The sequence below is a fragment of the Saimiri boliviensis genome, chromosome 11 (assembly GCF_048565385.1).
Source record: "Saimiri boliviensis isolate mSaiBol1 chromosome 11, mSaiBol1.pri, whole genome shotgun sequence".
Lineage (NCBI taxonomy): Eukaryota > Metazoa > Chordata > Mammalia > Primates > Cebidae > Saimiri > Saimiri boliviensis.
The window spans coordinates 27729334-27745984 of record NC_133459.1 but is presented as its reverse complement, the minus strand read 5'-3'; the positions used below and the strand labels follow the sequence as shown (position 1 = coordinate 27745984).

General features: G+C 39.0%; 1 protein-coding gene across 30 annotated transcripts in view; it reads right to left on the bottom strand.

Annotated features, from left to right (window-relative positions):
- The window catches only part of EPB41 (erythrocyte membrane protein band 4.1), a 237568-nt gene that overhangs the window by 83691 nt on the left and 137226 nt on the right, over positions 1-16651 (bottom strand). For all 30 annotated transcript variants that reach the window (XM_074380406.1, XM_074380399.1, XM_074380398.1 and 27 more), the window contains exons 8-11: positions 10567-10654; positions 7761-7913; positions 5056-5153; positions 1225-1397 (exon numbers count right to left, since the gene is read on the bottom strand). In XM_074380406.1, the coding sequence (XP_074236507.1) occupies positions 1225-1397; positions 5056-5153; positions 7761-7913; positions 10567-10654 (512 nt within the window). The remainder of the gene's footprint in view (positions 1-1224; positions 1398-5055; positions 5154-7760; positions 7914-10566; positions 10655-16651) is intronic.

Here is a 16651-nt window from a genome sequence, read left to right as displayed (position 1 = left end):
CTAGTTCATAGTGTTTTCATGAAGACTAAGACAAAGCATGCAACATGCCTTGTATTGTTACTATTAAAACAGCCCCTTACTGAGGCAGGAGAATTGCTTGAACCTGGGAGGTGGAGGTTGCAGTGAGCCAAGATCACGTCACTGCACTCTAGCCTGGGTGACAGAGCCAGACTCCACCTCAAAAGACAAACAAACAAAACAGCCCCTTAAAGTTGGGAGAACAGAAAAACACCAAAAAAAAGGGGAGGAGATGGGGGGTGTCACACCTGTAATCTCAGCACATTAGTTGGGAGGCCAAGGCAGGCAGGTGACTTGAGGCCAGGAATTCAAGACTAGCCTGGCCAACATGGCGAAACTCCATCCCTACTAAAAATACAAAAATTAGCCCACATCCCTGTAATACCAGCACTTTGGGAGGCTGAGGAGGGTGGATCACCTGAGGTCAGGAGTTTGAGACCAGCCTGGCCAACATGGTGAAATCCCATCTCTACTAAAAATACAAAAATTAGCTGGGCGTGGTGGCACATGCCTGTAAGCACAGCTACTCAGGAGGCTGAGGCAGGAGAACCGCTTGAACCTCAGGAGGCAGAGGTTGCAGTGAGTCAAGGTTTCGCCACTGTACTCCAGCCCGGTCCACAGAATGAGCCTCTGTCTCAAAAAAATATAAAAATAAATGATTGTTACAGTAAGGCAGATCCTTTCCTCTTATCTACTATAGAAAATAACTATCATTAATTAATTAATGAACTTATTTTTTGGAGACAAAGTCTCACTTTGTGGCCTACACTGGAGTACAGAGGTGCAGTCATAGGTCACTGCAGCCTTGACCTTCTGGGCTCAAGCTATCCACCTGCCTCAGCCTCCTGTGTTACTAGGACAGCAGAAAATTATAAGAGCTATTTTTAAACACTTAAGGCTTCAGCTTAGCATACTACATTAGATTTTAACTCTGCGGTAGAGATTCTGATAGATTTAGATTTATAGTTCTAATTCTGGTACTGTTTGATCCACCACTACCTAGCAGTGGAACCATGATCTAGTCACTACTCTCTGAAGCTCAATTTTCCTTTTCTTAAGATGGTTCTATTAAGATTAGAGAACTAGTAAGATCCTTTCATTTTACCACTGAGATTCTTCAGTTTCATTATCTTATAGATAACTGTACTTCCTTTATCTTTCCAAATGAATTATGATGACAAGAAATCATTAATATTTAATACAAACCTCCATCAAGGCTCCGGGATGCCCGTTTACTTGCTGTACGCTCAAAGTGTGGGGCAGGCCTGTCAATTAGAGCACTAGCTTGCCTGGTCTGAGCTTGAGTCCGGCCACTATATCGAAATTTGGATCCCAGTGCAAGAAATTTGCTTTTGGGAATGGTGTCTGTAGATGTCAATCTGGGGGAGAAAGGTCATAATAGTCATATTATTATAGATTCATCTCATCATTGTAACACAGTAAAAACAAAATCAAGAATAAAAAAGTTTCACATTTCTTAGGGTTTCCATATAGTTACTAAGAGATTTTCAATCAAGTAACCATTATTTTAGTTCTTTGTCATTTCTCAAAGAAACCGGTATAATTTAGTTGGGACCTATATTAATAGTATCATTTCTGCCGGGCGCGGTGGCTCAAGCCTGTAATCCCAGCACTTTGGGAGGCCGAGGCAGGTGGATCACGAGGTCAAGAGATCGAGACCATCCTGGTCCACATGGTGAAACCCCGTCTCTACTAAAAATACAAAAAAATTAGCTGGGTATGGTGGCGCGTGCCTGTAGTCCCAGCTAGTCAGGAGGCTGAGGCAGGAGAATTGCCTGAACCCAGGAGGCGGAGGTTGCGGTGAGCCGAGATCGCGCCATTGAACTCCAGCCTGGGTAACAAGAGCGAAACTGTCTAAAAAAAAAAAAAAAAAAAAAAAAAGTATCATTTATATCTCTATAGAAAGGGCCTTATAGTTTTCAAAATGTTTTTATAGCACTGCAGTATTTTTGCTACATCCTTGTAATGTTTTCACCATTTTATAGATATAGGAAACTGAACCTCAAAAAAGAAGTTACTTGCTTAAGATCACACAGCTGTTAGGATATTGGGCAGTAACAAAGTCCAAGCCCAGAGCTCTTTTTCCATTCTACTAGAATCACAGTTTTGTCAAATGTCCTCCAAACTGAATTAATCCCTAGTAATCTATTTAACAGGTTATTTGGTAATTTTTAAACTCAGAAACCCCATCTTTTTCTTATGCAGTACTCTATGTATTCTTTGTACCATACTGAATTAAAACAATCTATTTCTATGCTGGTCTCCCCTACAAGACTGAATTCTCTAGGAGTAAAGAACTAAGACCATGACTTATTCATCTTTGTATTTTTGCTTCTGGCATAGTGCCTAGCATGAATATGGTACCCAATAAATATTTGTTGAATAAATACATAAATTACTACATCAAATACTACCAAAAAGACAGCATTTTTCCCTTTGAGATAATTAATTTCAATTCAGCAAACATACACTTTCTTTCATGTAATGGAGCATTACATTTTAAGGTATCCTTTTATTTTGATGCAACAGATTTAAATATGCCATCCTACAAATAAGTATACTGGCTGCAGCGGAAATCTATACTACAGTTATCAGATATTTAAAAAATCACTCTTTTTTACTACTTGCCCTTTTTAAAAAATTCTACTTCTGTGGTTTGATTTTAAAGGAGGGATGATGAAAGCATAAATAAATGTGTTAATGCCAATAATTAAGATTCTTTAATTGGGTATAAAGTGCACCCTCACGTTTTATTTTGAAATAACTGAAAAATATTTTCCTTGATTTTTCTCCCTGTTGATTGTGCTATAGTGCTATTATATGAAAACATAAATAGGAAAAGATATGAGGATTATCTCTCCCTTTTTCTGTGGAGAGCCATTTATAAAGAATTAAGTTTATTTATGAATCAAATTATGTGAGGCCTGGGATTTGCTTCAAAATAATCTCGGAAGTAGGGGGAAGGAGTAGGTAGGGATATAGATGAAACAAGATTGGCTTTGGGGTGATAATTACTGAAGGTGGGTGATAAGTACAAGGAGATTTTATTGTACTGTTGCTACATACAAAATTTTCCTTAATAAAGAAACTCTTAAAAAAGGCAAACTAGGGCGGGTGTGGTGTTTCACGCCTATAATCCTAGTACTTTGGGAAGCCAATGTGGGCAGATCACCTGAGGTCAGGAGTTCAAGACCAGCCTGGTCAACATGGCAAAACCTCATCTCTACTAAAAATTTAAAAATTAGTTGGGCATGGTGGTGCGCACCTGTAGTCCCAGCTACTTGGGAGGCTGAGGCCTCATGCTACTGCACTCCAGCATGGGCAACACAGTGAGACTCTGTCTCAAAAAACAATAACAACAACAACAAAAGGCAAACTGATAAATAACTAGCTAGTTCTCCTTTTAACACAAGTAATTACTTCTCTAAAGTCTGTCTTCTCTACTAGATTGGGTGTTCCATCATGAGAGAAACTAGAACTATCTTTTGGTATATTCCCAATGCCTACCATGGTGCATACAAGAAGGGTAAGCACACAGAAAATGTTTGGTAAATGAATTCAAGGGGTTAACAATATGGCCTCTTGGCACGGTGGCTCATGCCTGTAATCCCAGCACTTTAGGAGGCCAAGCCAAGTGGATCACTTGAGGTCAGGAGTTCGAGACCAGCCTGGCCAACACAGCAAAACTCCATCTCTACTAAAAACAGAAAAAATAGGCAGGCATAGTGGCAGGCATCTGTAATCCTAGCTACTTGGGAATTTGAGGCAGGAGAATGACTGGAACCTGGGAGCAGCGAGCACAGACTGCACTCCAGCCTGGCAACAGAGCAAGACTCCATCTCGATCAATCAAACAAACCAAAAAAAGCAGAGGAAATACTTTCTTCTGTCTTCTGATTACCTGGCACAATCAGGCTTCAAATATGGTTCTGTGTGCTCCCTTTCTGGGGTTGATAAGGGCCAAGCTAACAATCAGCTTCACATCTTTAACCTTTTCATATAAAAGCCCCACAGAAAGCAGTTAAGCACTGCTTAAAGAAATTCCATGTAGAAAAAATAATAATAAAACAAAAAAATAAAAATTCTGTCCAGGTGCAGTGGTTTACGCCAGTAATCTCAGCATTTTGGGAGGCTGAGGCAGGCGGATCACAAGGTCAGGAGTTTTGAGACTAGCCTGGCCAACATAGTGAAACCCCAACTCTACTAAAAATATAAAAAATTAGCTGGGTGTAGTGGTGGGTGCCTGTAATCCCAGCTACTTGGGAGGCTGAGGCAGGAGAATCACTTGAACCAGGGCAGAGGTTGCAGTGAGCCGAGATCATGCCACTGCACTCCAGCCTGGGAGACAGTGCAAGACTCCATCTAAAAAAAAAAAAAGCCGGGCGCGGTGGCTCAAGCCTGTAATCCCAGCACTTTGAGAGGCCGAGGCGGGTGGATCACGAGGTCAACAGATCAAGACCATCCTGGTCAACACGGTGAAACCCCGTCTCTACTAAAAATACAAAAAAAATTAGCTGGGCGTGGTGGCGCGTGCCTGTAATCCCAGCTACTCAGGAGGCTGAGGCAGGAGAATTGCCTGAACCCAGGAGGCAGAGGTTGCGGTGAGCCGAGATCGCGCCATTGCACTCTAGCCTGGGTAACAAGAGTGAAACTCTGTCTCAAAAAAAAAAAAAAAAAAAAAAAAAAATCCATGTGGAGGTAAATGAGGGTAACCTCCCTTAATCAGACTGACTTTAGCTACAATTTGTGCAATCCCAGAGCCCCTAATAAATGCAGGTTTCCATTCCTTACTCCTTTCTTCCTTCTACCATACACAGAAAGGTGCTTTGGAAATGTTGAGGCATATTTTTCAACCCAAAGGGAGAGAAATGGATTCATTTTGTCTTGCTTAAGATGATCTCACCTGAGCTAAATAAAACAGTGCCAGTCATACAAAGAAAGGAATTTTAATAGCAGGCTTAAAATAGAAACATTATAAATAATTTATCCTTGAAAAATACTTAAGTGAGAATAATACCTGAAAAACGTGTGATGTTCTACACAGACTTTCCATAATTTCTTAGCTGCTCGGTAACTGGGAAGTTTGAATCCGATGGTACTTTCATACTGTTCTTGCTACAAAAACACAAATAAACATGGGACATGAAGTTATTACATGTGATACAGTACCAGATTACAGTGATCAGTACCAGAGAAATATAGTGCCACAGAAGAGGACACTGTTACCAATTTAAGGACATAAAATGTCATTTTAAATTTTTTCCTACTTACTGAAAGAAATTCACTCACTAGGGGTGGCTTTTTCCAAAGCAAGAAAACCAGGGAATACATCTCATAACATCTATGCATGTTATTTTGTTTTTCAGAAAACACACATTCACTATACATTTTTCTGAGACATAATTAAGTCACCTTTTGATTGTCTAGACACTGCTTTTCCTTAGTCACTATCTGCATGAGATACTATTCAATGAACAAGGAATGGGATATTGACCAAGTTCTCCAATCAATCAATATTATTATGCAATAGAAATTAGTAACAGGAGCTAAAGATTTTAGTTCAAGCCAGATTTTTAAATCAATCTTTTAAACTGACTGACTAATAAAAATTATATATACTTATCATCTGTGACATGTTTTGAAATATGTATAGTCTGTGAAATGGCTGAATTGAGCTGATTAACATATGTATTACCTGACATATTTAATAATTTTTTGTGATGAGAAAACTTAAAATCTAGTCTCTTAGCAATTTTTCAAGAATATAATACATTGCTATTAATGATAGTTCACCACGTTGTACAATAGATCTTTTGAACTTATTCCTCAGATTCTTAAATCACTAAATGTTTCTCTTTTTTTCCTTTGATTGATCATTAATTTATCTAGATACCACTTTGACTGAAGCAAACCATATTCTGCCAGGGCTACTAAAAACACTGTCCTGTTGACCTTTCACCTCTCTGTTTCTACTTTAACCATTTTTGAGACACAGTCTCGCTCTATTGCCAGGCTGTAGTGCAATGGCCCGATTTCGGCTCACTACAACATCCGCCTCCCAGGTTCAAGCGATTCTCTGGCCTCAGCCTCCCGGGTAGCTGGGACTACAGGCACGCATTACTATGCCCAGCTAATTTCTGTATTTTTTTTTTTTTTTAGAAGAGACAGGATATCACGATGCTGGCCAGGATGGTCTCGATCTCTTGACCTTGTGATCCACCTGCCTCAGCCTCCCAAAATGCTGGGGTTACAGACGACAGCCACTGCACCTGGCAAACTTTAAGCATATTTTATAAGATGGAAAGGAAACTAACACTTATTTTGTGTCTACTATTGCCAATAACATTATGATTAGATAGTATCATCTATATTTTTACACATGAAGACACTGAGGTCAGAGAAGTTTTCCTTTTCCCTTTTTTAAACTTTTTTTTTTTTTTCTGCCAGATACCTCTAGTTCAAGAGGTCAGAGAAGTTATTTGCTCATTTCCACAGGTATGAAATGACAGAATCAGATTTTCACCCTCTTCACCATACCACGCCACAGTGAAATCATCTATTGCAGCCACAATACTCTGTTTCTCAAAATCCTGTTATTCCTGATTACCTTCTTAAATAAGAATTCTACCTTTTTAGAAGCTAAAGACTTCCCATTATCATATTAACATGTGTGAGGGATGGGATTCTAATTTGCTGTTACATTCCTGGTCCCTAGAATAGTGTCCAACACAGGAAAGCTCTCAATAAATATTTATGGACTGAATAACTCTTGAATTTGAAATTTTAAGGAAAGACACTGATTGCTCTGTGCTAGGCATAGGTAAATAATTATGATACAAAATAAATGCCTCTATGGTAATCCCCACCCAAGACTTTTAAGGCTGCATATCCAGAATTTCCAGGCTCAAATAAAGAGCCATTTTTCACCAGCAGATGGTGATATATACATAAAAAAGCCACTTCAGGTTAGCATCATTTCCTACATAGAACTTTTATTGCTGTCATCTCATTTGATCTTCAAATAACTATGATGGAGAGGTTATTATCCTGCTCAAATGATAAGGAAGCCGTAGATTTGTCCAGGTCTTTTGCTTAGTATGTGGCAGAAAAGAAGCCAGAACTTTTTTAAAAAAAACTTTAATTCCTACTTTAACAATTTTATGCTATTCCATAATGGCTCTTCAATACAAAAGTTAAATTTGGCCAGCATTAGTATATCCTGAAACCAACTAATAAATGAATTATCTGGCATGAAGTTGAACATCCAACTCTATTAATAATCTAGAACTTGGCCCTAGAACACACTCTCAGTAGCCATGAGAAGCTATGCATACAAATAGATTTTACTTATATGAGGTAAGGCATTCATGGGGCCAAAAATGAGTAATTTATCCCCACAAATAATTTTAAAATCTCATGCTACTCAATTTAAAAATATTTTTCCATTAAGTTTTTGCTTGGAGTAAACAAGGAACAAATCTATCAGTTTAACTTTTTGTGATGGCATATTTACTTACAAAAAGTGAACTGTCCAGAAGACCAGTAGTAAGAAAAAGAAGCAGCATCACAGGACTGATCAACTTAGAAAACGGAATTATCAGTCCTTGAATAGTTAACTACAGAGAGACTTCTTCGATGACTTAATAAGGAAAATGGAAATGAACAGATATGTCAGATACAGTCTGCATCTGGTTTAGCAGGAAGGAAATACAAATTCTGTACCTCTCCAGGCCGAATCTTGATGAAAAAGCTGCTACGTTTATAAGAAATCTTTAGCACTTTGGGCCAAGGGAAGCGGTTAATTCTCAGCTTATCTTTGTAAACCAGAAGGCCACTAGAGCAGACACCTAGGATGATGTCTACTCCCTCCAAGTCCTGAAAAAGAAAAATGTTAGCATTTCAGTCTGGAGCAAAGTACTCAATATACTGTTGACTATTACTAGATAATCTGAAGATAACCAAAACCAGTTACAAAACATACAATGAAAAAGAAAGCTTAATCTAACAATTACAATTTATGGGCCTATTATATTTAAATCAGCAGTCATGACTTCCTGGAGAGCAGGGCTTAGAGCTAGGTATACTATCAAAAGTATATGCACAATTATTAATATAATTCTTGTTTTTTTATGATAAAGCAGTACTAGCTCCAGAAATCATGTTAAGTGTAGGAGTTACTCTATTCCTATATAAACTCAGCATAAAACAATCTTAGGTTCTTAAAATCGATGTTAACTATATTAAATTAAAAATATGATCCCTAAGTCAAGATGTTACATTAAGGCACAATTAAGTCATATTTACATGTCTCTTTATTTATTTACTTATTTTTTGAGACAGTCTCGCTCTGTCACCCAAGCTGGAGTGCAGTGGTGGGATCTCATCTCACTACAACCTCCACCTCCTGGATTCAATTGATTCTCCTGCCTCAGCCTCCTGAGTTAGGATTACAGGTGCACACTACCATGTTATTTGTTTGTATTTTTTGTAGAGACGGGGTTTCACCATGTTGGTCAGGTAGGTCTTGAACTCCTAACCTCATGATCTGCTTGCCTCAGCCTCCCAAACTGCTGGGATAAACAGGTGTGAGCCACCACGCCCAACCTATAATAACATGCCACTTTATTAAATAATAACTTTATTTAATAATAACATGCCACTTTATTAAACTTTTAAAAAATTAAATATGTAATATTAATCTATATCTGTAATTCAAAAATAAATTTCGCCTGAGTTAGTTCCTACAGCTAAGATTGTTTAGATAAGTAATCAAAACACAAAGTTAAATGTTTCTTAACTACTCTTTTCCCGAAAATGAGTACAGAAAAATATATTAGTGCCTACATGTATTATATACAAGCATAACAGAGAAGTAGAAATTACATAAAATTCCAATTCAGTGACTGTGTAACTGAGAATTTCCCAGAAGATACCCTCTTAAATTTTTAAAGCTTGCAGGTATAACTACATCTCACTTTGGAAAAACAATTTGCTTTATAATACTGCATCAATACCTGACTTAACACCAGTTTCCAGCAGGAATTGAAAAGCAAAATGAACCATTTCAGTTCTAGAAATATATCTAATCTGATGTACTGATCTTCCTCCAATATACTTTAGAGATTCATAGAAGTTGTAGTACCCAGCCAAAAACAATCCAGAGCAATTTTTTTTTTTTTTTTTTTTTTAGACAAGGTCTCAACTGTTGCCCAGGCTGGAGTGCAGTGGTACAATCTAGGCTCACTGCAGCCTCTACCTCCTGGGTTCAAGCAATCCTCCCACCTCAGCCTCCAGAGTAGCTGGGACCACCAAAGGCACACACCACCATGCCTGACTAATTTTTTGTATTTTCTGTGGAGACAGGGTTTCATCATGTTCCCCAGGCTGGTGTTGAACTCCTGAGCTTGAGTAATTGACCGCCTCAGCCTCCCAAATTGTTGGGATTACAGGTTTGAGCCACCATGCCTGGCACTGATCCTCCCCAGCAACTTTAGTAGTTGAAGATGAGAAAAGTCAGGAGACTTTCCTTAAGTATTCATTCTGTTAGGTTGCATTAGGTAGAACTAGGATTAAAGCTCCAGTTTCCACAGCCCTATCCTAGTGGTTTTTGAATGAGCCACTGTAGTTCATTCAGTGTGCCTCAGAATAACCTGGAGAACTTGTTAAAATGTATTGCACTGAGCTCCACCCCCAGAGGTTCTAACTCAGTAAGCTTGGGATGGGGCCTAAAATACGTATTTCTAACAAGTTCCTAAGTGAGGCTAAATGTTGCTGACTCAGAGACTACACTTTGAGAACCACTACTCTAGGCCAATGGTTTTCATATTCAAGCATGAATTAGAATCATTTGGATGCTTATTAAATCTGGAGATTCTAGAACCTCTTCTCCAAATTAATTCTATAAATATGAGAAGAGCTCAGGAATCTCCATATTTAATAAACACCCCTTTGATGATTCTCATGTAGGTGATGCTGGCTGTCAAACAGGCCTGCTGCCCACGACTCTATAATTTTAAATGTTACTTTTAAATGTTTCCTTTTAGGAAAATCAATTTCCTTTTCTCTAGGGGGCTATCTTTTGATCTTAACAGTAGCTTGGATATGAAACTTTATTTGGAGACTGGATACTCTAAGAGGAAAATTCAATTGATACAGTTTACTGATTTAACTGATACACTTAAAATGCTAACAAGAACTACTATTTCCCTCTTTTTTTTGAGATGAGGTCTTGCTGTCACCGGGGCTGGAGTGCAGTGCATAATCATAAGTCACTGTGCCCTCAACCTCCTGGACTCAAGTGTGCCCTCAACCTCCTGGACTCAAGTGATCCTCCTGCCTCAGCCTCCTGAGTAGCTGAGACTACAGGCATGAGCTACTGTGCCTATCTAGTATCCCTTCTGAATGTTTTAAAATACCCCAGTTGTTGGTAAGAAGTATTATATGACACAAATGTGATATATACAAAACAGATAATGTATCATATAATGTCTTACACATGGATATTAATAAAGGACAAAGTTATCATTACCTTTGCTTTATGAAGATCAACCCCATACATAGACAACTTTTTGGCATTCTCAAGAAATTCCAAGTCAGCCTGAGCTGGAGTCATGGACCTTTGATAGAATAAAAACATAAAATTATTTCAGTGTCATAGTGTCAGCATTTACAGTAACATTTAAATATTCATTGTATTTAAAACACATGAACATATACATACCACTGTGTATGTAAGATATACTTCCTAGTCCTGAAAGTAGGTTATTATGGAACAGGACTCATTACTACCTCTATTTAAATAATTAAAATATGCCTTAGAAAAAGATATCATGGGAAACAAAAAGTTACCAAAAATCTACCCCCTCCAATTTTTTTCAATACTACTAAACAATTTTTTTAAAGCTATTTCATCTATCATTAGTTCTGCCCCTTTTGCTTTACTCTTTTTGTCCAACATATACAAACTCCTCCCACTAATTTTTCTTGCCAAAGAGATGATCAAATTAAATCCTCAGGCCGGGCGCGGTGGCTCAAGCCTGTAATCCCAGCACTTTGGGAGGCCGAGGCGGGTGGATCACGAGGTCAAGAGATCGAGACCATCCTGGTCAACATGGTGAAACCCCGTCTCTACTAAAAATACAAAAAAATTAGCTGGGCATGGTGGCACATGCCTGTAATCCCAGGTACTCAGGTGGCTGAGGCAGGAGAATTGCCTGAACCCAGGAGGCGGAGGTTGCAGTGAGCTGAGATCGCGCCATTGCACTCCAGCCTGGGTAACAAGAGCGAAACTCCATCTCAAAAAAAAAAAAAAAAATTAAATCCTCAGAGGGCACGGTGCAATTTACAATAACCTCTTATAGCTGCCTTTTTCTCTCCATATCCCTGAATTGAGTTATGGAAATTAAACAAAAGGGCAGCTGATGTTATTTAACTGAGGACTCTTAATTGGGGCAGCCTTGAAGAAAAGAAAATTTCTGGTAACAGATGGTGTCTTGTCCACTGATATAAACAAAATAAACTGGTCAACAGAAGCACATAGCTAATAGTGTGCTGCTTTCTCTGTTATTAATATGTCTTCATTACCAGGCATATAATGAATTAGATTTGTTTGAAAACAGTCAGTCTCACTGTCTAAACACTCACTGTGACAGTCTTCTCCTCTATAAATTTTCCCTCTTTTGAAAAGTGTTCATGAGCTGTTACATAGAGCTTTCAAGACAAAAACATCACTCCTAATGCTGCACAATTCAGACCAATCAAGTATAACTTCACAGTAACAATAATACAGCCATATCCCCAAGGAAAAAATATGTAAATGTCAGTTTCCCATAAGACTGCCTCAAGCTAGAGAAAGCTGCAGGGGTCTCTGCATTTAACAAAAAAAAGTCTCTTCCAAATACATCTGTCTTTACCCTAATTAAAAAGACAAAAGATTCCTTGGAACAACCACCACCAAATATATATATATATATATAACAGGAGAGAGGCTGCAGATTTGTTAATGACTCAGACTTCGTGAATAAACTTATTTTCACAAGCACTGAAGCATTCTATCAATTCTATTCATTAACGAACCTGAAATTGAAGAATAAAAGGAGAATGGAAAATTAGCCCCTTATGCAACTCTGTATATTCAAGTCATTACAAGCATTTCAGGAAAGTTTTGTACTTTAAAATTGTTTTTCCATCTAAATTACATACATTTTTTTCTTTTTCTTTATTTTGAGATGGAGTCTAACTCTGTCGCCCAGGCTGGAGTGCAGGCTTTCAGCTCACCGCAACCTCTACCACCTGGGTTCAAGTGATTCTCCTGCCTCAGCCTCCCAAGTAGCTGGGATTACAGGTGCATGCCACCACACCCACCAACATGGGGTTTCATCATGTTGGTCAGGCTGCTCTCGAACCCCTGACCTTGTGATCCACCCGCCTCAGCCTCCCAAAGGGCTGGGATTACAGGTGTGAGCCACCACGCCTGGCTAGTTACATTTTTTCTAGTTAGAGTTACTCCTATTTTATGTTTCTGTTGTTGTTACTGTTATCAATGAGATGAATTTTAGGATTTTTTCTTTTTTTCTTTTTGAGACAGGGTCTCACTCTGTCACCCAGGCTGCAGTGCAATGGTACAAACACAGCTCACTGCAACCTCCACTTCCCAGGCTCAAGTGATTCTCCCACTTCAGACTCCTGACTAGCTGGGTCTACAGGTGGGTGCCACCCCAGCTAATTTTCTTATTTTTTATACAGATGAGGTCTTAGTATGTTGCCCAGGCTGATCTTGAACTCCTAAGCTCAAGCCATCCTCCAGCCTCAGCCTCCCAAAGTAGTAGGATTACAAGCGTGAGCTACCACTTCTGGCTGAATTTTAGAATTTTGAGGCTGGAAAGGAGCTTGAAGTTTAAAGAATATAACAATTTCATTTTGCTGTTGAAGAAACAGGTCCTCAGGGATCACATTATCACAGGCAGGTTAGGATCCTTAGTTGAGACAGCAGACTTAAGTCAGAACTCAAGTCGTATTACTTGGGCTGGAATCCAGGCTCCATGAGTGGTCAGCCAGTGTCTCCCTCCATCTCCTTTATAAAACAAGAATCATAATAATGTGTATTTCCAGATACTAGGGCAGGCAATGATTTTTTTTTTGTTTTTGCTGAATGAATGAATGCTATTAGGATCGAAATAATGGTTGTAAAACTGCTTTATAGACACGAATAGTTATTATTATTGCAACCTCAGTTTTCTGATCGTCCAGTGGTTCATCTACATACAGATCATAAAATTAAGAAACACAATTTGGATCACTTGAATCTGAAGACAAATTTTAAAACATTAAATAAAGCAATCATGATAAAATCTTCCCTATACTCACTCCTCCTACCCTACCCTAAGGGACATTAATAGGGTCAATCAATTTGAATATAGATTTAAATTTCACAGTATGTAGTTAGATGCTTCTATAAATAAGCATGCTTTACATGCTTCTATAAATAGCATGCTTTAAAAAGTAAGGAGAGGCCGGGCGCGGTGGCTCACGCCTGTAATCCCAGCACTTTGGGAGGCTGAGGCGGGTGGATCACGAGGTCAAGAGATTGAGACCATCTTGGTCAACATAGTGAAACCCTGTCTCTACTAAAAAAAAATAAAATAAATAAGGAGAGATCTTTAACTTTAAAACTTCCTTGTTAGTTGAAAATAATATTTATATTTGAAGTTTGACTGATGTTTGCATTTAAAAATTTTAATCTAATTTTTAGCCAGGCTCAGTGGCACACACCTATGGTCCTAGCTACTCCGGAGGCTGAAGCAGGAGTATTGCTTGAGTCTATGAGTCTAGGTGACATAAAGAGACCTTGTCTCTAAAAAAAGAAAGAAAAAGAATAATTTTAGCTGGGTGCGGTGACCTGCAGTCCCAGCTACTTGGGAGGCTGAGGCAGGTAGATTGCTTGAGTTTAAGGCTGCAAGTGAGTTATAATTATACCTGTAAATAGCATTGCACTTCAGGTTGCACAACATAATAAGATCCCTTTAAATTTTTTTTAAAAATATAATACTAATTTAAGAAAAAGATATTATTATTATTTTTTGAGTCTCGCTCTGTTGCGCAGGCTGGAGTGCAGTTGCATCATCTCAGCTAACCACAACCTCCACCTCCTGGGTTCAAATGGTTCTATGGTTCTCCTGCCTCAGCCTTCTGAGTAGCTGGTAGCTGGGACCATAGCCACGCACCACTATACCCAGCTAATTTTTGTATTATTAGTAGAGAAGGAGGGGTTTCACCATATTAGCCAGGCTGGTCTCAAACTCCTGACCTCATGATACGCCCACCTCAGCCTCCCAAAGTGCTGGGATTACAGGCATGAGCCACCATGCCTGGACAAGAAAAAAAAATTTTTTAAGAGACAGAGTCTTGCTCTGTTGCCCAGGCTGGAGTGCACTGGCACCATCATGGCTCACTGCAGCCTTGACCTCCTGAACTCAAGCGATCCTCTTGCCTCAGCCTCCTGAGTAGCTGGGACCATAGGTGTGTGCCACCACACCCAGCTAATTTATTAATATTTTCATTTTTGGTAGAGACAGGATCTCCCTTTGTTGCCCAGTCCTGAGTAGCTGGGACTACAGGCATGTGCCACCACAACCAGCTTTTTGTTGTTGTTGTTGTTGTTGTTGTAGTTTTTGTAGAGATGGGGGTCTCACCATGTTGGCCAGGCTGGTCTTGAACTCTTGGGCTCAAGTGATCTGCCCAACTCAGCCTCCAAAAGTGCTGGAATTACAGCCATGAGCCATCATGCTCAGCCTTAAAATTTCAATTTATTTATGTCAGTACAGACTGATGAATTTTCATTTTATTCAATGTAGTACATCAATTATTTTCCTTATCTATTTTAATGCTTAAATTGCCCCAGATTTGATCAGTGGGAACCTCTCCAAGCTAGATTCTGTGTCCTTCTGACCATTTCCCATCATTTTTCCAGTATTTCCTTCTGATACAATGTAGTACAGTATGTATCTGTGTATGTATCTACCTTTTTACATCTATATTCTTATATCTACCTATCTATATATTGGAAACTGCAAGTTCACATTGAAGCCTCCAGTTTTAACACAATATACTAACAGGGTTCATTTTAGTTCCCCCTTTCCATAATTTAGGTCTCCCTTTACTGACAGTGAGAAACCTGACTCTCATTACCCTGAATACATTCACTAATTTGATCAGTCCCTCTCGATATGATCATATAATCTCTCATTGCAGCCATGGACCCCTCCCATATGTAGATGCCCTTTTCACCCTACTTGAACCCTGAATTCCCCATTCTGGGCTTCTTGGTACACGTGGATGTCCTCCTTACCTCACCAGGGTTCTGACTGCTGGTGTGGGACCATCTCTTCATCCTGCTTAGGTTTTGACACTCTGCATCAAGTACCACCCCATATGGATGTCCCCCACATCCTGCGTAGGCCTTTTCCCCACATGGATGCCCTTTTTGCTCTGCTTGGCTTTCGAAACCCACCACAAGGTGACCACACATTACTATCATCCTCATCCACTTGAAGCTGACTCTTCATGACAGGCTGTCCCCCAACCCATGGACCCACTTCTCACTCTTCTTAGGCCTCAATATCCAAGCCAGATTGCCCCTCTGCATGGATGACTACCTTGCTCTGCCCCACCTAATGTTCCCAGAAAGCTTTTTCTGATTATAAAAATCATATACATTCACTGTATGAAATTTGGAAAATATCTTTAAGAGCACAGAAAACAAAATCTATAGTCTCACCACCCACAGACATCTTTGCATGTTAACACATGTATATTTAAAAAATTAATATCACAAAATAGATTATTTTTGCCTTAAAATTTTAATGATCAAGGTTTTCCCTAAAATTTCTAAGACCTTTGAAAGTTCAAACAAACCAGATGGGAAGAGATTAGATACCTCTAAACCATTGAAAGTAGTGTCTTGAATTTATTCAGTACCACCTAATAATTTACTAATTGTTAAGTACTGCAGCTTAGGAAAGTACCTGACCAGAAAGCTCTGGCAATGGTTAACTCTTGCTCATTAAAAAGAGAAGTTACAATAAAGTTTCCCTGCATTTATTTCAAGCAAATGGGGTCAGAATAGAGCTATTCAGTGAGTTCCAGTATTATGTGACTGCCTTTTAATAATGTTTGCTATTATCTCTTAGTTAAGGATTATGATTTCAAATAATTAAGTGGGGGACAACAGACAAGTTTACATACCTTCCTAATACCCATAAATGGAGGGCAATTAATTTTAAAGCTTGATTTGCTAGTGTAAATTTAAAGTGTTAATTACAGCTTTAAAATCCCGGTCTGGGCAAAGGGCCACTACTAAGGATTCCATTTACACAGGTTGTCTTCTATTTCAGAAGCAGGATGGTATTCGCTTGTACTGCACTTGCCAATGCATAGTAAAATGCATATGCCTCAGTGGAAGTTTCTTTGGATTAGTTAAAATGCCATGTTGAGCTGGGTGAGGTGGCTCACGCCTGTAATCCCTGCACTTTGGGAGGCTGAGGCGGGTGGATCACGAGGTCAGGAGTTCAAGACCAGCCTGGCCAAGATGTGGAAACCCCGTCTCTACTAAAAAT